General features: G+C 49.8%; 2 protein-coding genes across 2 annotated transcripts; one reads left to right on the top strand and one right to left on the bottom strand.

Moving 5' to 3' along the window:
• Window positions 1-702: 702 nt before the first annotated feature.
• LOC144737075 (uncharacterized) lies at window positions 703-9,304 on the bottom strand. The gene is made up of 5 exons (XM_078619734.1): window positions 9,195-9,304; window positions 5,521-5,617; window positions 4,616-4,720; window positions 3,696-3,818; window positions 703-2,417 (listed from the first exon to the last, which is right to left on the bottom strand). The coding sequence occupies exons 2-5, from the start codon at window positions 5,607-5,609 to the stop codon at window positions 2,276-2,278; spliced, it is 459 nt and encodes a 152-aa protein (XP_078475860.1). The 5' UTR covers window positions 5,610-5,617; window positions 9,195-9,304; the 3' UTR covers window positions 703-2,275.
• Window positions 9,305-19,325: 10,021 nt separating this feature from the next.
• ETFRF1 (electron transfer flavoprotein regulatory factor 1) lies at window positions 19,326-23,942 on the top strand. The gene is made up of 3 exons (XM_078619674.1): window positions 19,326-19,444; window positions 21,050-21,102; window positions 21,295-23,942. Exons 2-3 carry the CDS (start codon window positions 21,058-21,060, stop codon window positions 21,574-21,576), a joined length of 327 nt encoding a protein of 108 aa, XP_078475800.1. The 5' UTR covers window positions 19,326-19,444; window positions 21,050-21,057; the 3' UTR covers window positions 21,577-23,942.
• The last annotated feature ends 1,695 nt before the right edge of the window (window positions 23,943-25,637 follow it).

The raw sequence follows: 25,637 nt of genomic DNA, 5'->3' as shown, positions 1-25,637 counted from the left end.
GTTAATGTTGTGGTCGTTGTTCGGGCCGCAGAGACACGTGGACGGGATGTTTACGAGCGAGCTGATGCAGAGCGCTCGGCTCGTCCAGAAATACGCGATGGACATCCTGAGGATGAGACCCGGTTGGGGCTAAGCAGCCCCGTTTCGTGGCCAACCGCGGGGGAAGGACAACGGATGGTGGGTCTCTGCGTGACCCAACATTGAGTCGTCACCTTTTGAGGTCGAGGAAGACAACAGCCACGTGGTAAGCCGGCGTCAAATTCTCCCCAAGCTTTACCTTCCTCGACATGTGACGGTGTCGTCGGCAGATTAATGAGTGTTTACATGTTGGAGGAAATCCCACGGGTGCGAGGGAGCAACGCTCTATGCTACGCACACGTGATCAAGTACGGTCCACATTTGGTTTAAAAGTGCGTCGGTACCAGTGGGCTTCCTCCTACGGGACGGGAAGAGTGTTCCAGACGGCCGCAGAAGCAGCGCCATCTGAAAGCGCCGCGCGATGCGAGAGGCCAGGTTGAGTCTCGTTCGCTCGAGCGAGCGATGAGGTGAGTGAAGGAACGAGTCACGGAGGAGTTGGAGGAGGTGGTGGTGGTGGCGTGTACGGTTGTTGAACTCCTTTCGCAAACCCGTACGTGAACCACCCCGCGGGGGCGACTAACCATCGGAGGTGCGGGGACAGCGAATCACGGCGGAGTTCAAAGGTTGCGGAATTTTCTCTTTATTGTAGCACTCACAATAAATAATAAATAGTGAACTTAAAACGTTGGCATGCTCGCACCGCGATTCCTGCCCAATTCCAACACGCAAAGCCTCGTGCTTGTCCGTGCTTTCCGGAAACACGAGTCTATCGGATCAGGATTTATATATGAGGCATAAGGAACTACCACTAGGCTAGAAGGTGTGTCTATTGTCGCCCAATTTGTATTTTTACGCGAGAAAACCTGACCTTGAGACGACCTTCATGAAGCATTTCGGGGTCAAGTCATTGAGTTTCAGTTCAAATCCCACTCGATCACATCATCACCATCACCATATCAGCATCATTATCATCATCATCATCCCTCCTGCAGTTGCCATGTCACATCAACTGAGGATAGACTGGGCCTTGCCAGAGCACTGTGGAATTTCAACTAATAGTTCCCGGAGGCACTTTCGCATGTATCATGTATTTATGTTGAACTTCTTTCGCACCGTACGTAACCAACCGTGCTAATCGGATGTGCGGTGAAAGAACAACAAACTATGGGTCTCTGTGTGAGTCTGTGGGTATCTGTGTAAGTCTATGAGTCTCTGTGTGAGTCTGTGGGTCTCTGTGTGAGTATGTGGGTCTCTGTGTGAGTCTGTGGGTCTCTGTGAGTCTATGGGTCTCTGTGTGAGTCTATGGGTCTCTGTGTGAGTCTATGGCTCTCTGTGTGAGTCTATGGGTCTCTGTGTGAGTCTGTGGGTCTCTGTGTGAGTCTGTGGATCTCTGTGTGAGTCTATGGGTCTCTGCGAGTCTGTGGGTCTCTGTGTGAGTCTGTGGGTCTCTGCGAGTTTATGGGTCTCTGTGCGAGTCTGTGGGTCTCTGTGTGAGTCTATGGGTCTCTGTGCGAGTCTATGGGTCTCTGTGTGAGTCTATGGGTATCTGTGTGAGTCTATGGGTCTCTGTGCGAGTCTATGGGTCTCTGTGCGAGTCTATGGGTCTCTGTGCGAGTCTATGGGTCTCTGTGTCAGTCTGTGGGTCTCTGCGTGAGTCTGTGGGTCTCTATGTGAGTCTATGGGTCTCTGTGTGAGTCTATGAGTCTTTGTGTGAGTCTGTGGGTCTCTGTGTGAGTCTATGTACCCTGTGTATGTTGAACTTCTTTCGCACCGCACGTAGCCAACCGCAGGTGCGGGAAAGTCGTTCACGGCAAGCGGCCGCCGTGGGTAGCTACTGACTATTGACCCCGGACGTGCACTCGACCGGGTTCAATGAAACCCGCACTGACCGGCGTGGTGAAGTATGGCCAATTATCTCTCGCAGCCTGCCAGCGCTGGGTTGGGGAGTCCAAAATCCCACAACGGAGCAGCAGAACGGGTGCTACGGGTACAACGTGGTGGCGCTGTGTGATGACATTTGGCTGCGTGAAAAATAGGCGACGTTTCGGGAAAAGGTCCTTCTCCATGCGCTGCGCACGCTTGTTTGCACGCGGCACCACCGTTGCGCAGGATGCTGGACTATCGCCGAAGAATGTTGTGAGTGGCACGGGTGGTGTGGTGGTGGTGGTGGTGGGGTGTGAATTGAAACGTCTGGGGGCTACCACGTGGCCCCGCGTGGCGGGGGTGGTTGGGGCAGCTCGTCCGCCCCGAGGATGGTTTCTGCCGCGTGGTGCTTGGCCTGCGAGGGCCTCGCGTGTCGGAAGCTGTCGATGACTTCCTCCTCCTCGTCTCCAAATTCCCTGGGGGAGAAACGCACGGAACGCCGTTTACACGCCGAGAGGGGTGGCGGAGATGTTGACTACCTCGCCTGATACACAGGAGGTCGAGGGTTCGATCCCGACCCCGACGACGCCTGCTGCTGTATGTTTGGAATTTGCGTCTCTCTCTCATCATCATCACGGTGCCTGGGAGATGTTAACTACCTCGCCTGATCTACAGGAGGTCGAGGGTTCGATCCCGACCCTGACACCTGCTGCTGTATGTTTGGAATTTGCGTGTTTCTCTCTCATCATCATCATCACGGTGGCTGGGAGATGTTAACTACCTCGCCTGGTACACAGGAGGTCGTGGGTTCGATATCGACCCCGCTGTATATTTGGAATTGGCTTGGTCCCCCCCCCCACCCACATTTAGAATCGTGAGTTTAGAGCGGTGGTTCTGACCTTTTATTGCAGACTTTCACCCCCTTTGTTTACCATCGTTAAACAATGTACGATGTCAATGACTTACTTTGTTTGTTGAAACAAAGTAAGTTGTTACTTACGTTGCCCCGTGCTTAATTTGTGTTTTTGATGATTTACCTTCTAACAAAATCTGGCCACTCATCTCGCACCCCCATAAAGGTGAAGAAGAACCACTCCTTGAGGGTATTTGGCGACTGCTATAAATGTCCACGCGGTGACAATGAGCCACGTCGCTGAGCTGTCATTTGCGATCGCCAGGTCGCTGCTGAAAAAGAGCCGCAGTCGAGCTCCGTGGGTCGTTACCTGGCAAAATAGCAATAGAATGTGGCGCAGTAGTGCCGGGTCCATAGCGCACACCCACCCACATCCACACCCACACACCCACACCCACTCACTCACACACCCCCACTCACCCACCCACCCACACACTCACCCACCCACATCCACCCACCCACACACACACCCACACCCACTCACCCATCCACATCCACCCACCGACCCATCCACATCTACCCATCCAAATCCACCCACCCATACACACCCACCCACCACACACCCACCCATACACACCCATACACATCCACCCACCTATACACACCACCCACACGCCCACCCACCACATTCACCCACCCACCACATTCACCCACCCACCACACCCACCCACCCACACACACCCACTCACCCACCCACCCACACACACCCACCCACCCACCCACACTCACCCACCCACCCACACTCACCCACCACACCCACCTACCACACCCACCACACCCACCCACCACACCCACCAAACCCACCCACATCCACCCACCACACCCACTCAGCTCCACTCACCCTGCCGTGCCCTGCTTGCCCAGCTCTCCCAGGGCTGGGTATGGCAGCTCGGGGTCTCCTCCTCCTGCCGTGAGGCCCAGGGCCTCCTCCTCATCCTCATCATCATCCTCCTCCATCTCTCTCCTGCGTGCAGCCACAAAGACAAAGATGCCCCGTGTAGCCTTGACGGACTTATTGGGCCAAGTGCTGTTTGCGAGGAGCAGCAGCAGCAGCGGCTATGAAAGCCGGCACGGCGCAAGAGATGATGGGTGACCAGCATTGCGCCCGACCGCCTTTGTCTCTCCAGTGGCGATGTTCACGACACCCCGCACCAAACACGCACGCGCGCGCGGGCACGGGCACACACAAAGGCAAAGATCCCCTGGGTAGCCCACGCAGGCTGCCGGGGCAAGTGTTGTCAGCGGGCACCGTGATACATCACAAGCGATCGTCTGTCTTTCACTATGCATTCGTGTTCATGGTGAGCCGGGAGTCGTGAGACGTGAGTGAGCCGTGAGTCGTGAGCCGTGAGTCGTGAGCCGTGCGTCGTGAGTCGTGAGCCGGGAGTCGTGAGACGTGAGTGAGCCGTGAGTCGTGAGCCGTGCGTCGTGAGTCGTGAGTCGTGAGCCGTGAGTCGTGAGCCGTGAGTGAGTGAGCCAGCTGTGTCTGTTTGAGCCGTGTATGAGTAAGCCGTGAGTGAGCCGTGAGCAGTGAGTGAGTCGTAAGCGGGCCGTGAGCCGTGTATGAGTAAGCTGTGAGTGAGCCGTGAGTGAGCTGTGTATGAGTGAGCCGTGAGTGAGTGAGGAGTGAGTGAGCCGTGAGTGAGTGAGGAGTGAGTGAGCCGTGAGTGAGTAAGCCGTGCGTGAGCTGTGTATGTGTGAGCCGCGAGTGAGCCGCGCTGCGCCGTGTGGCGGGCAGGGAGCCAGGGCAGGGAGTCTCACTCGGGTCTCATCCTCAGGATGTCCATCGCGTATTTCTGGACGAGCCGAGCGCTCTGCATCCGACTCAGCTCGCTCGTAAACATCCCGTCCACGTGTCTCTGCGGCCTGAACAACAACAACAACCACAACAATAATGAAGACAAAGATCCCCCGTGTAGCCGTCAACAGACTGTGGGGCAAGTGCTGTTAGCCAGTAGCGCATATGAAGGCCGGCACCGCCAACACCACGCCCAGCCGCCTTTGTCTCTCCAGTGACGATGTTTACTACACACCTCACCAGGTACTCAATTGAGGCTGAGTCGACCTAGGGGAGGCCCAGGACCGGTTCAAATAATCGTCACCGGTGTTGGCCGTGAGCGGGAATCGAACCCGGGTGGCCAGGTTCACATCGCAGCGTAGCGCTAACCACTACACCACCGCTCCCCACCCAGCACACCGATCAGCAAAATAGGAATCGGAAAATAAAATAACAAACTGACAGAGATGAGCGGCACAGCAGCAGCAGCTGTCATCTTCTTGGTTCTTTCGGTAAAGTCACGTAGAAGGGAAATAATAAAATAATAAAAATATTGCATAATAAAATACAATTCTCACGACGTTTCGGCCACAAAACAAGCAGCCGTCCTCAGGTGAAGAACAGGTCTGTCGGAAAGACAGCCCTGTTCAAGCTTGGTGGTGTCCATTCAGACGCTGTCTTTCCGACAGATCTGTTCTTCACCTGAGGACGGCTGCTTGCGTTGTGGCCGAAACGTCGTGAGAATTGTATCTTATTATGTTTTCTTTTTATTACTTTATTATTTCCCTTCTACGTGACTTTACCGAAAGAACCAAGAAGATGAATCCCTGCAGTCACGAAATCGAAATTCAGCCGCGGCTGGTTGTGAATATTCGTGAGCGCGTGTTACCGTTCAGCCATCGGAATGGCCCCCGACGCGATAATCTGGTTGACGATCAGCACCAGCAGCATGGCCACAGCAGCGGCGTGTCTCCCCATCGCTTCACCTGCCAGAGGCAGCGAGACAGAGGAGGAGGAAGTTCAAGTTCATTTATTAGGTATAGCCCTGTGAGCCATTCGGCTCTTGAATCGGGTGCAACCGCAACAAACAAAAAACAAAAACATGAACAAAAAACATCTTAAAGTGAATATGTGACTGAGTGCAAACAGAAAATCCAAGAAAAGACAGAAAAATATTGCAGAAAAAAATCACCGTACACCAACGCTGTGTGCAAAAATCCCAGTGGGATTCAAGTCAAACAACCAACAACCACAAGACAACTTAGATTAAGGAGGAGAGGCAGGGACACAGGGAGGAGGAGGATCAGAGTTTGAAGTCTAACCCAGAGGTCGCAAACGGGTTTTGATTCCTTACCCGTACCCGGCCGCACAAGGGTGGCAAATGGGTACCCGTACCCGGCCGGGTACAGGTAGCCGTATCCTACCCGTACCCGTACCCTACCCGAAATGAGTGACAAACGGTTACTCACCAGTGACTCACGGCCTACCTGTACCCGTACCCGGCTGCACCAGGGTCGCAAACGGCTACCCATACGGGTAGCCGGGTATCGGGTAGGGTATGGGTATCGGGTACCCGGTTGCGACCTCTGGTCTAACCCCAGGATCTCAGCGGGCCGGCCTCTAATGCCCCCAACCAACTCAGCCTTTGTCTTTCAGAATCAGAATTTTATTTTTTCTTACACACCGGAGGAATCTGATGGGCTGTCAAGCTATTTTTAATTGACACGGGTGTCCAGTAGTTTCACGGCCGTCAACTGGTTTCTGCTCTCGTCTCTCTCGTGAAAAGTTGAGGCTCCTATCCCGCCTCCCACCGCGGGATCGGCTTGAAGGATGGAACCTTTTTTTTTAATCCTTTATATTAAGTTCGCATGCTTGCTTATGATCGTGCAAATCTTTCGGTCGTTTTTTAACCCACTTCCCGTGATCCAATCGAGCTGACATTTTCCACACAGACTCGTTGTGCGTGACAATTAATTTTCGTGAATTTTCCCCCCCAAATTTTACACTGTTTAGGGAAAAATAAATAAATATGTTTTACCAATTGCTTAATGCTGGCAGACAATCATCTGACCCATAGGTGGCAGCCATCTCAAGCCAGAGGACGAGAGCACTTTAGCCGCCACGCATATAAAGGATTTATAGAGAAAAACTTTGTTTTTACGGGTTAATTTTTTGTTTGTTATTAAAACAAACACAAATAAAACAGGACCCTGCGGGGTGGGCTGGTAGGAACGAATAACCAAATAATATAAACATAATGTATTATTACACTTGTTAAGCCAGGAAAGCCCCACTGAGTCAAAAGGTTTTTGTAGGGTCCTGCCAAGTGTTTGCAGTAGGGGGCGATGTTGATACACGGACGGACGGACGATATAATCTATTGGTGGTCTGGTCCACTTCGTTCCTACCAGTATAAACCCCCTCGCACCGCACCGCCGGCGTGTTGCATCACAAACGGAGAGGCTCACACGGCCGTGGCTCACGCCACGCGTGGCATCAGACGCTTCCGTGACCGGCTTGAGGCCACACGCATTGTCCCATTGTCTCGGGACGGAGTTACATAATGTTCGAGTCGGGAGGGAGAGAGACGGGGAACGCCCAAAGACAAAGAGCCCCCGTACAGCCTCAACAGGCTGTTGGGGCAAGTGCTGTTGGCGAGTAACACCGATGAAGGCCAGAACGGCACACGAGGGGGTGGGTGACCAGCACCGCGCCCGGCCGCCTTTGTCTACCCCAGTGGCCATGTTTACTACACACCGCACCAGGTATTCATTTGAGGCTGAGTGGGCCTAGGGGAGGCCCAGGACCGGTTCAGATAATCGTCGCTGATTTTGGCCGTGAGCGGGAATCGAACTCGGGTCACCGGGTTCGTAGCGCAGCGCGCTGACCGCTGCACCACCGCTCCCCGCACACACACACAAAAACAAAGTTCCCCCGTATAGCCTATTAATAGACTGTTGGGGCAAGTGCTGTTAGCGAGCACCCACAACATCACACACAGACACACACACAGACACACACACAGACATACACATCACACACAGACACACATCACAGACAGACACACACGCGCGCATCTCTATCGCTCAACCTCACAAGCGCACAAAGCCCCCGCCCCCCCCGGAACCCCGTTTCTTAAAACCTTTAACAGTGCAAAGTCAACCCCGAAGATGCTGATGTTGCTGCTGCTGATGATGCTGCTGATGTTGCTGCTGCTGATGATGCTGATGATGATTCTGCTGCTGCTGATGCTGCTGCTGCTGATGATGCTTGAAAAATCCGAATGGAAGTCCCAGACAACAAACGCCACCACCACCACCTCCTCCTCCTCCAACTCATCCTTCTCCGTGACTCGCTCCTTCATTAACCTCATCGCTCGCTCGAGCGAACGAGACTCAACTTGGCCTCTCGCATCGCGCCGCGCTTTCAGATGGCGCTGCTTCTGCGGCCGTCTGGAACGCTCTTCCCGTCCCGTAGGAGGAAGCCCACTGGCACCGACGCACTTTGAAACCATCGAGATTGACAAACTCATGTCGTGAAAACTGCTCGTCGTTGTCGTGTTCTAGTTTGGTGTCCTTACTCAGCACCTCCAATTAGCGCGGTTGGCTACGTACGGTGCGAAGGAAGTTCAACACGCGGACAAAGACAAAGGTCCGCCGTATAGCCTTACCCGACTGCTGGGCCAAGTGCTGTTAGCGAGCACACTCTGCGTGCGTTACACAAAACAAACTTGGCACTTGAAACTCGATGCTGAAGATCCGGATGATGACGTTGTTGATGATGACGACGATGATGATGGAGATGATCATGATGTTGACGATGATGGTGGAGATGAGAATGAGGATGATGTTGATGATGATGGTGGTGGAGATGAGAATGAGGATGATGATGATGATGGTGCTGGAGATGAGGATGATGATGGTGGAGATGGGAATGAGGATGTTGATGGTGGAGATGAGGATGAAGATGTTGATGGTGGAGATGATGATGATGATGATGGTGGAGATGAGGATGAGAATGATGATGGTGCTGGAGATGAGGATGATGATGATGATGGTGGAGATGAGAATGAGGATGATGATGGTAGAGATGAGGATGAGGATGTTGATGATGGTGCTGGAGATGAGAATGAGGATGTTGATGATGGTGGTGGTGGAGATGAGAATGAGGATGATGATGGTAGAGATGAGGATGAGGATGTTGATGATGGTGCTGGAGATGAGAATGAGGATGAGGATGTTGATGATGGTGCTGGAGATGAGAATGATGAGAATGATGATGTTGATGATGATGGTGGAGATGATGATGATGATGATGGTGGAGATGAGAATGAGGATGTTGATGATGGTAGTGGAGATGATGATGGTGGAGATGAGGATGAGGATGTTGATGATGGTGGTGGAGATGAGAATGATGAGAATGATGATGTTGATGATGATGGTGGAGATGATGATGATGATGGTGGAGATGAGAATGAGGATGTTGATGATGCTGCTGGAGATGATGATGACCTGGACGGCGATGACGACGACGACGGAGTGAATGTACAAAGACAGGACCCACCCGTTACGGTCACAGCAGGGACTGCCGCAGTCACCGCCAAAAAGCAACCCTCTTGCGTGTCACCCTCGCCTCTTGTGTGATGTCCTTCGCCTGGAGAGCACCCAGCGACGCTTGGTGAGACAGACTCGGTCACTCGCCACCTTTATACACCCCCCCGTCCACACACACGCCGTTATCTTAAGGCAGTAAAAGTTTACGGTCGCGTGGGACAGAAGCCTCTTACGCACCACCCACCCACACACCTCCTCCTCCTCCTCGTAAACTTTTTCTCTGTATCTCTCTGTCTCTGTATCTCTCTGTCTCTGTATCTCTCTGTCTCTGTATCTCTCTGTGTGTGTCTCTCTCTCTTTTAGTCTTTCTCTTTCTGCCTCTCTCTGTCTGTGTGTGTGTCTCTCTCTCTCTATTTTAGTCTATCTTTCTCTGTCTCTGTGTCTCTCTGTCTCTGTGTGTCTCTCTCTCTGTGTGTCTCTCTCTCTGTATCTCTGTGTCTCTCTGTCTGTGTGTGTCTCTCTCTCTCTGTGTCTCTGTGTGTGTGTGTGTGTGTCTCTCTCTGTGTGTCTCTGTCTCTCTGTGTCTCTGTCTCTCTCTCTCTGTGTCTCTCTCTGTGTGTGTCTCTCTCTCTGTGTCTGTGTCTCTGTGTCTCTCTGTCTCTCTGTGTCTCTGTGTGTCTCTCTCTCGCGTGTTATTTATCTTCTCCCTCGGCGGTGCCCCTGGGCCGCTGTCTCCTCTGAGGCAATCAACTTCGAGCCTACCGCCAAGCCCTGGCATGGAGTCAACCCGGGCTCACATCCCAGCATCCTGGGCCCCCCTCCCCTCCCCCATCAACAACAGCGGGGCATCGAAATCCTGGGAAGCAGCCATGGAGGAGGTGGGGTGTAGGTGAGAGGGGAAAGTCTTCATCGACAAAGCCCCAAATGCGATGTGTAGGCCAAGGGCCGAATTCAAGTTCGATGTGGGCCCACGTCCGTTTGTGTACCAAGGAATAGCACGACCCCCGCACCTCCGATTAGCACAGTTGGGTGGCTACGTACGGTGCGAAAGAAGTCTAACACACACACGCGCACGTCCGTAACGGACGTGAGTAGGTCGTGGCACGAACTCCACCGAATCGCTTCAAACAAAGGAGTCTGTCGCGACCAACTTCCCCGGGGCGGTGGAATACTGCTGGATCATAGACGCTGTCAACGTTGGTGGCCTTCTTGGTTCTTTCGGTAAAGTCACGTAGAAGGGAAATAATAAAGTAATAAAAACAAAACAATAACATAATATAATACTATATTTAAATATTATAAAAATATTTTCTTTTTTTTATTATTTCCCTTATACGTGACTTTACCGAAAGAACCAAGAAAATGAATCCCTGCAGTCACGAAAGCTTTAAATCGAAACGTTGGTGGTCTTCACTCATCGTCAGTGTGAGTGAGTGAGGGCCGTCACAGCATTTGAAAGCACTGCTGGGGTTTGACAGCAGCATGATGATGATAATGATGACGACGTGGCCTGTCGCAACCCGTGCCCCTGTGAAGGCCGACCATGGTGGGTGAGAGAGAGGACTGGTGAGTGTGTGGGTGGTCTCGGCGCTGGTTATCTGCTGGTGTGAGTGTGGGCTGGTAGAATCACTGGGCCCCAGCTGTCCCAGTGCCACGGTCAACACAAACGCGTGGTGGTGTTGGTGGTGGTGGCGGCGCCTCCACCACCAACACCACCACTCAAAGGAAGAGGAGGTGGTGGCCTTGGCGCCTACAGGTGATACCGGAGCCGCTCGCCCAGCCTCCGCGAGTCAGATAAGAGACGCGTTCAGGCAGTGGAATCGGGCATCATTTATTGGGGCCAGGTAAGAGTTCCGTTGAGATTCATCGTCCTGTTTGCCCGAGGATGGGCCGGCCAAGCGGACACGGTGGCGACGTGACGGCGGTCAGCGGCGGGCTTTGTTTGCGCAGTTTTTTTTTTATTGACGGATCATCTCACGGGAAGGAGAGTTTCGCAACATCTGCGTCTGATCCACCAACCCCCCCTCCCCCGCTGCTGCTGCTGCTGCCTCCGCGGTGCTGGGTTTACAGGCGCGTCACCCGCCCGGCGTCTCGCTCTGCGCACTCCATCCGTGTGACATCTCTCCTACATGTAAAAACCGTAGAAATTGAACTATTTTTCGTTGATTTTATTGCAGCAAAAAGAGCCCCACTGAGATCTACGGCTCTTTTTTTCAGAAGCCACGTGGTTATCGCAAATGGTAGCTCGGCGAAGTGGCTTATCACGCGTGGACAGTTATAGCAGGAGCCAAATCCTCTAGGCCGGTGGTTCTTTGCCTTGACTGCAGCCTTGCACCCCTTTGGGTCTCAATCGTAAAAAAAAGTACAATGTTAATTGCTACACAGGGGATTGGATGAAACAAAGTCATCTTCTTGGTTCTTTCGGTAAAGTCACGTAGAAGGGAGATAATAAAATAATAAAAATTAAACGTAATAAAATACAATTCTCACGACGTTTCGGCCACAACGTAAGCAGCCGTCCTCAGGTGAAGAACAGGTCTGTCGGAAAGACAGCGTCTGAATGACCTGTTCTTCACCTGAGGACGGCTGCTTGCGTTGTGGCCGAAACGTCGTGAGAATTGTATTTTATTATGTTCTATTTTTATTATTTTATTATTTCCCTTCTACGTGACTTTACCGAAAGAACCAAGAAGATGAATCCCTGCAGTCACGAAAGCTTTAAATCGAAACAAAGTCAGTAATGTTGAACACGTAGTAGGCTTTCGCGACCAATATCATCCATAATCGAGGGTTTTTTATGGGTTAGATCGCGTAAATATATAAATGTGTCGTTAAACCCGCCAATTTACAATAGTAAATGTTGTGGCTTGGCTCTCCAACACACCGGTTAGTGCTGTACTCGTGACGAATTGGCCACGTTCTGTTTACGTGACAACCCTTACTAGTTGGCCGTGTCGGGTGGTGGCGGGTTTTAACGACACATTTATATATTTACGCGATCAAACCCATAGAAAAAAAGCCTCTATTGTGGATGATATTGGTCGCGAAAGTCTCCGACCACGTGTTAAACAACCAATCATCCTCCACACCGGCTTCTTGGAGGACGCAGTCTCAGCAGCAAACGCGTGCGCTCATAATATTCACAGTTCGCTGTCGACAAGTCACTGCTTACAGGGTGCTTAAAAAAATGTTAACCACTTCTGAGAATTTGCAACAGCACCATCACAAGAAACGCGCTGGCTCCGGGCTTTGGAGACCACCTGGAGATTATTCCCAGGGCAGGCGTTGACAATGACGGCGAACAAGTGGAAGAATGATACAATAATTGGTTTTTTACCCTTCTATCTGGCAACAAAACTGACACCTTTATTTTTACTGGCAAATGAGGTTCCAATGGTGTAAGTGGAAAAATCTTTAACTTTTTGAAGCTATTGACATTTACACTTGTTATCATTTTGATTGAAAGCTTTCGTGACTGCAGGTATTCATATTCTTGGTTCTTTTGGTAAAGTCACGTAGAAGAGAAATTATAAAATAATATAAATATAAAACAATACAAATTCTCACGACGTTTCGACTGCAACACAAGCAATCATCATCAGGTGTGAAATCCACGGCAATAATTTTTTTTTATTCTTTTGTATTCATATTCTTTTATTATTTCCCTTCTACGTGACTTTACCGAAAGAACCAAGAATACTTGTCATCATATCACAGTGCTATTATCCGTTCTTTTGCCATTTAAAACGATCGTCCCGTATAAGTGATAAAAAAAATTTTAAGCGACTCGTGGTAGCATTATTACACGATGATGAAGATGATTATTATTAATTAGTCTTCTTTCCAGCTCGCTCGCACGCACCCCCGTCCGATCGGCGTCGTGTCATTCAGAGACGGCGTTCGAGTTTGTTGATAAACCACCGCTTCCACGAACCCCACCCCACCCCGGCCACCTCTTACCCCATCACTACGCGTGGGCTGGCGCTTGTCGTTATCGGTCACGCACGGAGATTCCGTGGCCGCGTTACACCGAATTAACGACTCATTGGCCAAACATGACGTGGTGCTGAGCGTGCGAGCGATGATAGTGCGAGATTCCAGCTCGCTCCGCAAACTGCCTGGGGCGCTGCGCCTGCTCAGGTTCACCGCCATAAACCACGCGCGCACGGGTAAACAATCGGCTCAATTAATAAGCGACGTTGGCAAACTCGCGAACCCGTTAATAAGAAGTTAAGCGCGTTTTGCCCGGCGCTGTTTGCCCCAGCGCTGTGATAAGCGTGCGCCCCTTAGCGCGTGGAAATCCGCGGTGTCGCGCCGACGGGGGACAGCGTTGGGGTGGACGGTAAATTTGATCGAAAATCTGCGTGTCGTGCCAAAGGGCCCTCCACCCCCCCCCCCCTGGCACAAGCGGCCCCTCTGGCAAAATTCCCGATTCAGAACCAATGACCTTGGCGTGACACCGAACGAGAATCCGCTGGGAAGCACAGTCCTCTCTCTCTCTCTGTCTCTCTCGCAATGGGGCCGACCTAGCAGCCCCATGCCCCTTGGTCACTCCACTGCTGGATGAGGTTCCCTGCTCGAGCCGTGCGGGTTCGTCGGAGGTTGTTGTTATTTTTCGATTGAAAGCTTTCGTGACTGCAGGGATTCATCTTCTTGGTTCTTTCGGTAAAGTCACATAGAAGGGAAATAATAAAATAATACAAATAATAAAACATAATAAAATTATTCTCACGACGTTTCGGCCACAACGCAAGCAGCCGTCCTCAGGTGAAGAACAGGTCTGTCGGAAAGACAGCGTCTGAATGAAACACCACCAAGCTTGGAGCGTATATTTAAGCTGGGTTGGAGGGGGGAGAGCGCCTTGACAAAGGAATTTGCATATCAAGAGGAATTTAGCATATTTATGGAAAATGCCGATATGGGATTAGTCACTACTTGTGGAATGCGTAGGAGGTGGGGGGGGTTTCAAAGTCATAATATGCCCGTGCATTATGCAGGATTAGCAGCATCAAAGCGAGGGAGTAGGGTTAGCATTAATAAAGGGAAGGAATGTTAATAGTATGGAGCTACGTGACTTTACCGAAAGAACCAAGAACGTTGTTGTTTCGATTTAAAGCTTTCGTGACTGCAGGGATTCATATTCTTGGTTCTTTCGGTAAAGTCACGTAGAATGGAAATAATAAAATAATAGAAATACAAATTTCGTAATACGTCTTTTCTTTTTTTTACTTTATTATTTCCATTCTACGTGACTTTACCGAAAGAACCAAGAAGAAGGTTGTTGTTATTATTTGACTTTAAGCGTCACACACTTCTTCACCACGACTGCCAGTGCGGGGTTTGGCGGAGAGCGGGGAACGATTGTGTTGGGAGGATGTCAGTACAGTACGAAGGTGGATTTTACTCCGCTTGCCCTCTGCTGACTACAACGTGGCCAAAAAGGCAGCCTATAGCACCTGGCACGCACACAGTGAGTGGTCGCTCATCCAAACACTGTCCAGGCCCCCGAATCCCGGCTTTTTGGGCACGTTCACCGAGGGGTGATGTGCACATTGGCTAACAAAAAGTTACTTTAAATCGTACATGTTTAATAGACAGTCAATCTACTGCTGGATCAAGGCCTCAACCGCACCGCGTCGGTAATGGGGGTTGTTTGACCATACTTCGCCACGCTGGTCGATGCGGGTTTGAGTTGGGGGTCGCTGGGGCGAGAAGTGGTCCGTCGTGACCACGAATCTAACAGAGTTTAATGGAAAAAACGACATACGTGTCTATAAAAATCTGGCCATGCACTTTAAAAAAGATATAAATGAAGTATGTTGCACACATCCCACGAGACGCACGTGGTCTCCTGGAAGCGCTTCACTTCAGCAGCAACAATGCAAGCAAACTCTGGACTGGTTTCAACATTCAGGTGTCTCATCAGCAACGCCACGAGGCTTGCTTGAGCCCCGATGCTGGCGAACTTCCAGAGCGTTCGATGTGGGTTGTCGTTTCGTAATACGCGACACAAAATAATAATAATAATGATACCCATGGGAAAAAACTGACGTCGTTGTTGAGAATATAACACAACAAGGATGTAGTAGAACCGACAGCAAGGGCGGGGGAACCTTTTTCTTCTGCCAAGGGCCATTTGGATATTTATAACATCATTCGCGGGCCATACAAAATTATCAAAATAAAAATATGCCTGTTCTTCTTGGTTCTTTCGGTAAAGTCACGTAGAAGGGAAATAATAAAATAATAAAAATAAAGCATAATAAAATACAATTCTCACGACGTTTCGGCCACAACACAAGCAGCCGTCCTCAGGTGAAGAACAGGTCTGTCGGACACTGTATTTCCGACAGCCCTGTTCTTCACCTGAGGACGGCTGCTTGCGTTGTGGCCGAAACGTGAGAATTATTTTATTATGTTTTATTTTATTATTTCCCTTCTACGTGACTTTACCGAAAGAACCAAGAAGATGAATCCCTGCAGTCACGAAAGCTTTAAATCGAAAAATTTGCCCGTTATATTTGGTCAAACATTTCATTAACTCACCCCTAATGCGATGGGTGAAACTGCTTCTCTTTGGTGAGGCGTGCGATGTTGGCTGGTATTGATGATATTGCTACTCGCAACTGCTTTTCCAGGTTTGCTCCTCGATTTATTGAATTTCGAGTCCCGCCTGCGGTTGCCTTGGCAGGGCCACACCAAATGATTTCGCGGGGCTTATACAGCCCACGGGCCGGATGTTCCCCACCCTGCCCTACAGCCTCCGCCTTACATCTCTCCACGGAGACACACAAACAAATATGCACGCAACATTGAAAAGATCCGTCAACCCCGGCAGGAGCCACTGCACCAACCTCTCCCACTGAACCTCCTGCCACCGTCACTCGGGCACGGACTCGATCTGCTCGTGCGCATATCCACGTTTGACCTTCGGTCTACGACACCATCACGCGCAATGTGGCACCGCAGTGGTGACACGTGACATCGTGGGGTCAGCAAGGGTCACTCACAACGGGCAGCAACTGCCCACTTGTTAATGCTTTCCCACTTGGGGTAGGGGGTGGGTGAACATTGCGAGTTAGCCCTGTTTGTCTCCAACAGAAGGCGCACAATTATTATATCCACAATAGCGGAGGTTTTATTTATTTGCGGGGGGGCTTCATATAAATGTGTCATTAAACGCGTCTGACGAGCGTGTCGCCTGATAATGCTGCTGATCGTGGTAATTGCCAGCGAAACGTCACCGTACTAGAATGGTAAATGTTGTCGTGGGTTTATTCGCCATCACACAATGCTGAGCGCTGAACTAGCAACGAATTGGCACGTTTTTTTTAACGTGAAAACCCCCTTACTCATTGGCTGTGTCGGGTGGTGACGGGTTTAACGACACATTTGTACTGGTAGGAACCTCCTGGTTACACCAGCCCACAGGGGATTATTGTTTCCGTCGTGCAGGGAGGGGCTGGGTGGGGAGGGAGGGGCTGGGTGGGGAGGGGAGGGTGGGGAGGGGCTGCGTGGGGAGGGTGGGGCTGGGTGGGGGGTGGGAGGGGTGGGGCTGGGTGGGGAGGGGCTGGTCACCCCGTGGTGCCCTTATAAAACTCAACGTTTAACCTACTCACGCCGGCTTGTGCCCGCCCTCACAGTCGGGCATATTTGCGGAATACACCACGCCGCCGTTGACCCTGGCCATTGACCGAGCAGCCCGACGTTCCTACCATCTCCCTCCGCAGGAATGTGTTTTTTACGCGATCAATCCACAAAATAACCTCGTTTATGGATTATTATATTAATCACGAAAGCCTACAACTACTACGCGTTAAACTGACTAACAATACTAACAAGCCTATTTAAGCAGTTTTTATTGCTGTGGTTGTCCCACCTGAAGACGATTGCTTGTGTTGCGATCGAAACGTCGTGATCTATTCTTTTTTGTACCTATGTGACTTGAACCGAAAGAACCAAAGAGTATGGCTAACAACAATTATCGTTTGAAACCCTTTTGCTCACTCACTCACCCACCCACTCACCTACTCAGTCACCCACTCATTCACCTACTCACCCACTCACCTACTCGCATACTCACTCACTCAACCACTCACCTACTCACTCACCCACCCACTCACCCACTCTGCTTGCCACCTGTCCAGGTTTGACCGGAACGGTCCAGGAATTTGGCATCTGTGTGTCTGGCGGCAGGAATAGATTTGTTCCGAGATGCATGGTACCGGTGTCGGCTGTGTTGGACTTTATTTCAGGAGACTGCGCAGTTGTTGATAAATAATCGACCTGGGTCTGACTGAGAGATGCGGCTGGGTTTGGTCTGCGGTGAAAACGCTGGCAAACCCTTCACGTGCCCCACGGGTTGAGAATGTTGTTCTAAACCATTCGCTTGAGGCACTACCAACATTATTATAATCATCCGCGGCAGCTATTATCTATCCACGGCTGGATGAAGGCCTCCTCTCCAAGAAGTCAGACCCCCCTCAAATGTGACGTCACAAAGCTCTGCCCCCCCCCACCCCCCAAAACCATATTTCCATTTTGAAAATAAAACATGCTTCAAATCGCTTTAAACTAATGTCATTGTAGTGCGTATTTAATGTGGCGCTGCACTCTGATGTTGTAGGAGTGTTGTTATAACAATTAGTGTTGTTATAACAATTCTATATTTATTTAAAGTTGCACATTTTGATGTGACGTCACATTTCTCAACCCCTCCCGCCTCGTCACACATCGTCACAAATGTCTGAACACCCCCCCTAGGTGCGTGACGTCATTTATGGGGGGTTTAAGAAATGTGACGTCACGTAAAAATGCGCAACTTTAAATAAATATAGACAACACGTTCTACTTTAATTAAATAGACTTTTTAATAAATGTTTTTTTCCTACAACATCAGAGTGCAGCGCCACATTAAATACGCACTACAATGACAATAGTTTAAAACTATTTGAAGCATGTTTTATTTTGGGGGGGAGGGGGGCGGAGCTTTGTGACGTCATATTTGAGGGGGGGTCTGACTTTTTGTGACGCCGTGCAACGAAGGGGGGTGGGGGGGGTCAAAAATCGTCCAAAATCGCGTGACGTCATTTATGGACGGCCCCATTCGTCCACGTCGCTGCTGCACGTCAATGGGGACCAACTCGGCAAAATGAGTCGATGATAACACGGTGTCTGTGTGGCCTCAAGGTGCACATAGCCTGGCACAAGCGTCGTGGTGACGTCACCGCCACTTAGTGGCGAATGGCGGTTGTTGTTGCGTCCGTGCGGCATTACACACAAGGCGACGACGTTTCGGACCACGGGCCTTATTCGCAACGACTACGCAGTACGGGGTTTGGTCAGATTCGCATTTTTCGCGAGACAGAAGTTTGGTAAATTGATATCGCGATATAAAATATCGTATGTCGCTTCATATTTCACTTATATTTTTATATGTATATTTAACATATTATATATTTAATATTATATATATATTTTTTTATATAACGACATATTGTATACATCGCGATATAAGTTTTTATATATTTTTTATCGCGATAAAAGTTTGTTAAATTGATATCGCGATATAAAATATTTATGTCGCTATATATTATACATACATAATTATTTCATATGTATGTTTTACATGTACATTTTATTTCGCGATATCAATTTACCACACTTATTTCTTGACATTTAAAATTTTTTTTTACTTAATTTCACGTCGTAAATTGTTTTTTCGCCAGTCAAAGAACCCACTGTATTTTTATATTCAAGGAAAATAAAAGCACCAACGATAATGGCGCCATAACGATTCTTTACGATAGGGTTATCGTGGAAGTTATATCGCACGATATATCGCACGATATATCTCACGATATATCGCGGCGAGGCGATATCGCCCCTCCCCAACGCGTCGACGTCGACCCTTAATTTGCATAATGTATGCAAGCCGCCCGCCAACTTTGCATAAATTATGCTAATTACGTAAACATATCGCGGTGACCAATGGGAAGCCCGTGTCTTGTCCTTCACCTCAAAATCCCTACAACGGATAAGAAACCGGGTGGCCAAGGCCACCCCCGGCTTCCTATTGGCCCAAAGCCTTCCTCCCACGTGACCTTCATAGCCCATGCGTAGTGCGAAATCAAAACCGCGGCCTTCTGGCAGCCGCGCATTTGCCTTGGCACCGTGACCGCCTCCGACCCCGGCTTCGCATCGCAACCCTCGGCCCCGTCAGCTCGAGTTGCGGGGAGACCCCTCGCTCATGCCCGCAGAGTAAGAGGGCGCCGCTTGACACACACACACACCGCTGAGGCGTACGTAGGCTTCGTGAGATGTTGACTACCTCGCCTGGTACGCAGGAGGGCGTGGGTTCAACCCCGATCCTGACGCCTGCTGCTGTATATTTGGAGTTGGCGTGTCTCTCACTCTCTCATCATCATCACGGTGGCTAGGAGATGTTAACTACCTCGCCTGGTATGTAGGAAGTCGTGGGTTCAATATCGGCCCCTGACAACGCCAGCTGCTGCTGTATATTTGGAGTGTACGGTCTCTCTCTCTCTCCCCGTGGTGGCGTGGATTTTTCTCCCGGGTCCTCCGGTTCTTTTCTCGCCACATTTAGAATCAACATCACGTGTTTTAGAGTCTTCTCGTTGAGCAATCATTTGTGGTCGGGTCGCTTCTGAATAAGAAGACCCACTGAGGGTCTTACCAGGTAAAATAAAATAGTTTAGTTTCATTTATGTGTGTTTTAGTGATTTGCTTAGCTTCCTATACTTGGCATTCCTGTTGCATTTGTTGTTGTAACGTTGTGAACCACCCCAACTGTGAAAAAGAGCTCATCGGATTATTTAAGTATTCACACAAATTCTCATTCTGAAGGCGGGGAGAGCATAGACGTGGCATCATAGGAGTACCGTACAACAATTGCTGTCTTTCCGTACCGTCCTATGCCACTCAACACATAGCCTCGCAGCCTATAGCACATTGACTTATTATGCATGCTGGACGACCATCCAAGCACTATCCAGGCTCCAACCTGCTTGGCTTCTTGCTAATCTGACAACAGGCGCATTTGGCTGCAGGCGGATATGTTGTGGAAAGTCGTCGGGGAAATGACTTGGCTGTGGTAGTGCTATAATGTGGCGCCACAAAGTGATCTCAAAGTCTTTTAACAACGACGTTCTGAGGAATTGGATGCGTCCGATAGGATGTAAACAAGGGGGAGATGGAACGATGGATCATTATTAACATCGTTGGATCATACAAAATAGTGGCAGCTGCGGCTTAGGGTGGCTGTCATCCAGCAGTGGAGTAATCATGGCCAATGATGATGAAGGAAACTCCACGCTCGTGTCCTTAAACCACCAGAGTTTGTTTTCTGCCTAAATCGTTAACTAAACTTCAAACATTGTCGGGACGAAAGCCAATATAAACAGAATTCCTGTCTGTGCCTCCGCACACAAAAATGTTTTAGCCCATCAGCCTATTGGCTTTCCAGATCAATATCAGGCTGAATGTGTTGCTCATAAATATTCCCACTGTTTATATCGAGACGTTGAATACAGCAACACATTGCACTGATTGGTCTGTGCGAGTCTCTGGGTTTCACGTCAGTCTATGGGTTGCTGTTTCTGTACAGCCTCTTGAGATGTGGGTGCATGTAAATGATACAGGTAGGAACAACAGGTTCCACACTGCCCACCAGGGATTATTTGTCTGCCTGCCGTGCATATTTGTCTGTCGTGCACGAATGCGCTGTCCAACCAAGTTCCTACCTGCCCACTCCGAAGGAACGTGTTATATGAAGGCACGTTCTGTTTTATTTTATGTAACGAATCTGACCCTTGCCTGGGTTCTGACCCCTGTGATTCCTTGCAGCCTGCACGATGTCCAACTCGCTGCGCCATGAAGTGATACAGCTCTACAAACAGGTGAGCAGTGATGGGGAGCATCTTCAGCGGTGGATTGAGCACAGCTGCCTTTAGAGAGGCGGTCGTGAGTTCTGGACGTCGCTAGTTTAAAAAAAACTGAACACCGAGACACCCGTTGTTGCGTTACGGACGCAGTACCAGCGTGATTTGTTGTAATACTTCCCGCTTGTAAAATGTGTCGGCTGCGAGCAGCTGCTGTACCTGGGGCGCGAGTACCCCAAGGGTGCCGCCTACTTCCGCGACCGCCTCAAGCGCTCGTTCCAGCGCAACGCGGACGAGCGCGACCCGGAGAAGATCCGCGCGCTGCTGGAGCGCGGCCGCTACGTGGGGCGCGAGCTCGAGGCGCTCTACCACGTGCGCAAGTACCGCGCCCTCAAGCGCCGATACTACTACGACGACACCAGAGGCGGCGGCGTCGGCGGCGTCGGCGGCGCCGGCGGTATCGGGGGCCGTGGCACCAGCGATCAGGACTGACGGCGCTCGACCGATTGGTGGTCGCCGGTGGTGTTCGGCGGGAGGGGATCGGGGTTCGGTGGTTCGGCAGAAGCGTTTGGAGTTGCGTGGGTTTGATTCCCGGCGATCGTTTGGGATTAGGTGGCGGAGACAATGTTGTGGACGCGGTCTCTTGACATGGATGCTGTACGCACCTGATCCTTGTCGGACATTCACCACTCGCCTGACCCTCGCCAGCCACCAGTTCATACAATAGTGGGACGTCCGTTGAAATTCAATCGATAAGCAGCGCTACGGCCAGTAACCGCAGTTTTTGGGTAAGGGGTCAGATATTTGTGTAATTCTGACCTTGTTTCCTTAAACTGCATAAACATAAACATATCACAAGATTTTTAATGCCACCTTCACGTTATAGGTGGAGCGGTTTATGATGACATATCCCGACAAACATATGTACATGTAAATAGTACGCATGTATGTTGAACTTCTTTTGCGCCGTACGTAGCCAACCGTGTTAAACGGATGTGCGGGGGAAGGACAACAAACTAAACAGACAAAAAGTGACTTTTATTAAAATATACTCTTGTGAGTTGAATCGCACAGATAGTGGACTTTTTGTCCGATGCATATGACAGCATCTTCAGATGGGATTGCATTTTACTTTATAAGCCCAACATGTGAATGGGGTGTCAAACCCTTGTAGCCACGGTGGATTCTCTTTACAAATTGGCAAAAATGTGTTATTTGACGGGTGTCCCTGGAAAAACTTGATGATCAATCTGCATATAAGATCATTTAAGCGAGCTACATTGGAAAACTGTCATCGACTTTTGATAGTGTATATTGTATCATCTCCCCACAGATGGACTTAATCACTTTTTCCCATTGACTTAATCCACCTCTCAACTGACGCCAACTACTTACTGGACCATGGGATAGTATGGGTTCTGGAGTTGTTCCCGGGAAACCCGATCAATTGAATCACAGTTGTGCCAGCAACTTGCTCAACTAGAGACTCCAGATTAATCGCGTGTTTGTTGACATCAACATTTTAACTCCGGATCTCAGCACTGCCACCTCAATGCTTGACAGTGTTAGCCTCCTATGTAGCCTGACCATTTCTCCAAATGCGTTGCGTCTTTCGAGTTGTACCGTAAAAGCCTCTCTTCTCCGGGAGGGTTACCTTCTTGAAAACGCTCGCGCATGCAGAATTCGCGAATGCAGAAACCCGGTTCCAGTGGGGAAAGGATGGGGTTGCGTTCCTGGGACGAGTGATCATAGCGGGTAAATGGCAAGTGTTTAATAACAATTACGACAATACGTAATATGTTTTGAAGAGTAATGTGTTTTTTAAAATTTCCTTTGATGATGATCTCACAACGGGTTTACTGTATTCACATTGCCAGTTATATCCCAGTTGGTGCCATGATGTTGTAACACAGTATCTCAAAGGGATTTGTCACCGACAACAGGAGTGGTCACGTATTGTCTGGGGAGACACCGCGCTAGAATAAAACCTCTTAAAGCCAGACTACATTTTGTGGAGAGCTTTTACAGTTATGGGGCATGTCTGACATACTTTAATTGAGGACAGTTGACTCGACTTCGCGTGCTAAATGACGGAGAGGATGGCCGTGGATAAGTAAAAATCGCGGATAATCCACAATTATCCATCGATGGATGCGCGTGCTCAGTGATGATAACACTTCCCTGCTCTCGCGCAGAAGACTCGGCCCGCTAAGTGGATGATAGCAGAGCCACGCCAATCAACATCAATCAAACTCTGCCCACACTGTTGTAAAGATATGCAACTCCTGTACTGTAGAGGCGATCACGTTTGATTCACCGGAGCAACATGTTTGATCGGTTTAAGCACGTGACTTGCAATACACATTTACAAGAATAGTTTTTAGATTATTAATTTGGGCTTAAGGGAAATCCATTAGTTGTTAATTTATGTGAAAATCTCAGGTGCGCGATTAATCCGCAAATCGGATAAACCACACGCGGATTATCTAGTCTAGTGTCATTGCTAAATCACTACATTTGGGAATGCTGCCATGGTAGTTGAAACGAAGGCACAAGTTTCTCGAATTCCACCGGCTCTTCACCCCGCAGTATAAATGGCTACACCGCTGTTCGTCGATTGTCAGGTCGCAACGTGGTGGCGTTAAAGCGAGGATACTCCCATCTCTTCCAAGACTTGCGCCCAGCGTAGAAGAGTAAGCCAAACTACCCGACCGATCCCAGAGCGGAGTGCCTCTACCATCACCCCGAGTGGAGAATCTCTGCCGAGACTCCCAGTGGGGAGAGTGTTGTCTTGTCGAGTCGTGTGTACGTGACGTCGCATGCTTCTTAAATACAAAATTGTAAACAAATTAATCAAACTTTTCCGAGTCCCGGCCTGTTTTTCCTCCTGCCTGTTTGCTTCCCTAGTGTGTGTTTGTGTGCGCGTGTGACCACACCGCGTTTCACTCCCGTATACCACGTGTGAGGGCTGCCCCGGAGAAAGAAATAGAAAACCGATAGGCTACAAATTCTCATTTGTCCAAAAATTCGGGGTCTTCGTTGAGAATTGGTGATTGATCAAGTGTACGAGAAAGTACATTTATAAGTTAGTTGAGTGGCTCTCAGCGGCACCACGGTGGCGAGATATTAAACCCTCTCGCCTGATAGCCAGGAGATCGTGGGTTCGATCCCGACCCTGACGTCTGCGGTATATTTGGAGTTTGCGTGTCTCTCTACCCGCGGTTGTGTGGATTTTTCTCTGGGTCCTCCGGATTTTTTCTCCATATTTAGAATCAACATCGCACGTTTAGAGTATTTGGCTAGCCAGGTCGCTTCTGAAAAATCAGCTATTATAGCTCGGTGGGTCCTTACCTTGTAAATAAAACAATTGCTTTGAATAGATACAAATAAGTAATTTGTAAAAAAATTCATCTGAGAGAAAAATCTTCCAAGATCCAAATGTTGAAAGAGAAAAATTGCTCGTTTGGGGAAACTCATTGTCGCCCTCTACCGAAATAAACTCAGCAGTGTTCCTCTCGATTTGCCTTGAGAGTCTGTGAGTCTCCTGCTTTAAACAAGTTTAATGATAAATGTATACTGATGATGAATACATACTTGCATTGTTTGTCTTCATGGGCTATACAGGTTATCGATTTGTTTTCTATTTCGATTTAAAGCTTTCGTGACTGCAGGGATTCATCTTCTTGGTTCTTTCGGTAAAGTCACATCGAAGGGAAATAATTTAAATTTACCGAAAGAACCAAGAAGTTGTTTCCTATTGTTGAATTAACAACCTTGGCCCGATCTCCGAACCCGAGCCCGGATGGGGGTGTGGGGGTTGACCCTTGAGAGTGAATTGGGATTGGGTGACCCACCGTTGTACTGACAACAGGAGCAGCAATGTCCACCGTTGTGGCTGTCCTCATGTATTCATCGAGCAATAGTACAGTCTGTAAAACAGAATGAAAGATTTGTAACACATTCCTGCGGAGAGAGCTGGTAGGAACGTTGGGTTGCTCGGTCAATGGCCAGGGTCAACGGCGGCGTGGTGTATTCCGCAAATATGCCCGACTGTGAGGGCGGGCACAAGCCGGCGTGAGTAGGTTAAACGTTGAGTTTTATAAGGGCACCACTGGGTGACCAGCCCCTCCCCACCCAGCCCCACCCTTCCCACCCCCCACCCAGCCCCACCCAGCCCCTCCCCACCCAGCCCCTCACCACCCAGCCCCACCCCTCCCATTTTTGGATGCACGTCGGACGGACACAATAATTCCCTGTGGGCTGGTGGAACCAGGTGGTTCCTACCAGTATGAGTAATGTGGTTCCTTACTTTGGTGGGGAGGTGGGGGGGGTGCAGAGGTGGTTAAAATTAGATTCTAAATCAAAGCCATTCCATCAGTTTCCCGGTATCGACCCCCAATTATGTGGAGAGTTTGCCGGTAACTCCTCGTTTAACGCGGCAGTCGTAGCAGTAGCGGACGCACTCCTGCAAAAAGTGCTGCGTCAAAGCGAAAACAATTTCCCCCCGTAAATAAAACGTGTATGCACGCCGCGCCACGCAAGTTGAGATGGCG

The sequence above is a fragment of the Lampetra planeri genome, chromosome 64 (assembly GCF_965212315.1).
Source record: "Lampetra planeri chromosome 64, kcLamPlan1.2.h2, whole genome shotgun sequence".
Classification (NCBI taxonomy): Eukaryota; Metazoa; Chordata; class Hyperoartia; order Petromyzontiformes; family Petromyzontidae; genus Lampetra; species Lampetra planeri.
This window is presented reverse-complemented; position numbering and strand designations above follow the sequence as displayed.

Bases quoted from the DNA above. Each gene is read 5' to 3' on its own strand.
- LOC144737075 (XM_078619734.1), bottom strand. From the start codon at position 5,609: ATGGGGAGACACGCCGCTGCTGTGGCCATGCTGCTGGTGCTGATCGTC. The intron at 4,721-5,520 runs GTAACACGCGCT...GTTGTTGTTCAG, and splicing joins GCCATTCCGATGGCTGAACG to GCCGCAGAGACACGTGGACG. The intron at 2,418-3,695 runs GTGAGTGGAGCT...TTTCTCCCCCAG, and splicing joins GGCAAGCAGGGCACGGCAGG to GGAATTTGGAGACGAGGAGG.
- ETFRF1 (XM_078619674.1), top strand. From the start codon at position 21,058: ATGTCCAACTCGCTGCGCCATGAAGTGATACAGCTCTACAAACAG. The intron at 21,103-21,294 runs GTGAGCAGTGAT...GGCTGCGAGCAG, and splicing joins TGATACAGCTCTACAAACAG to CTGCTGTACCTGGGGCGCGA.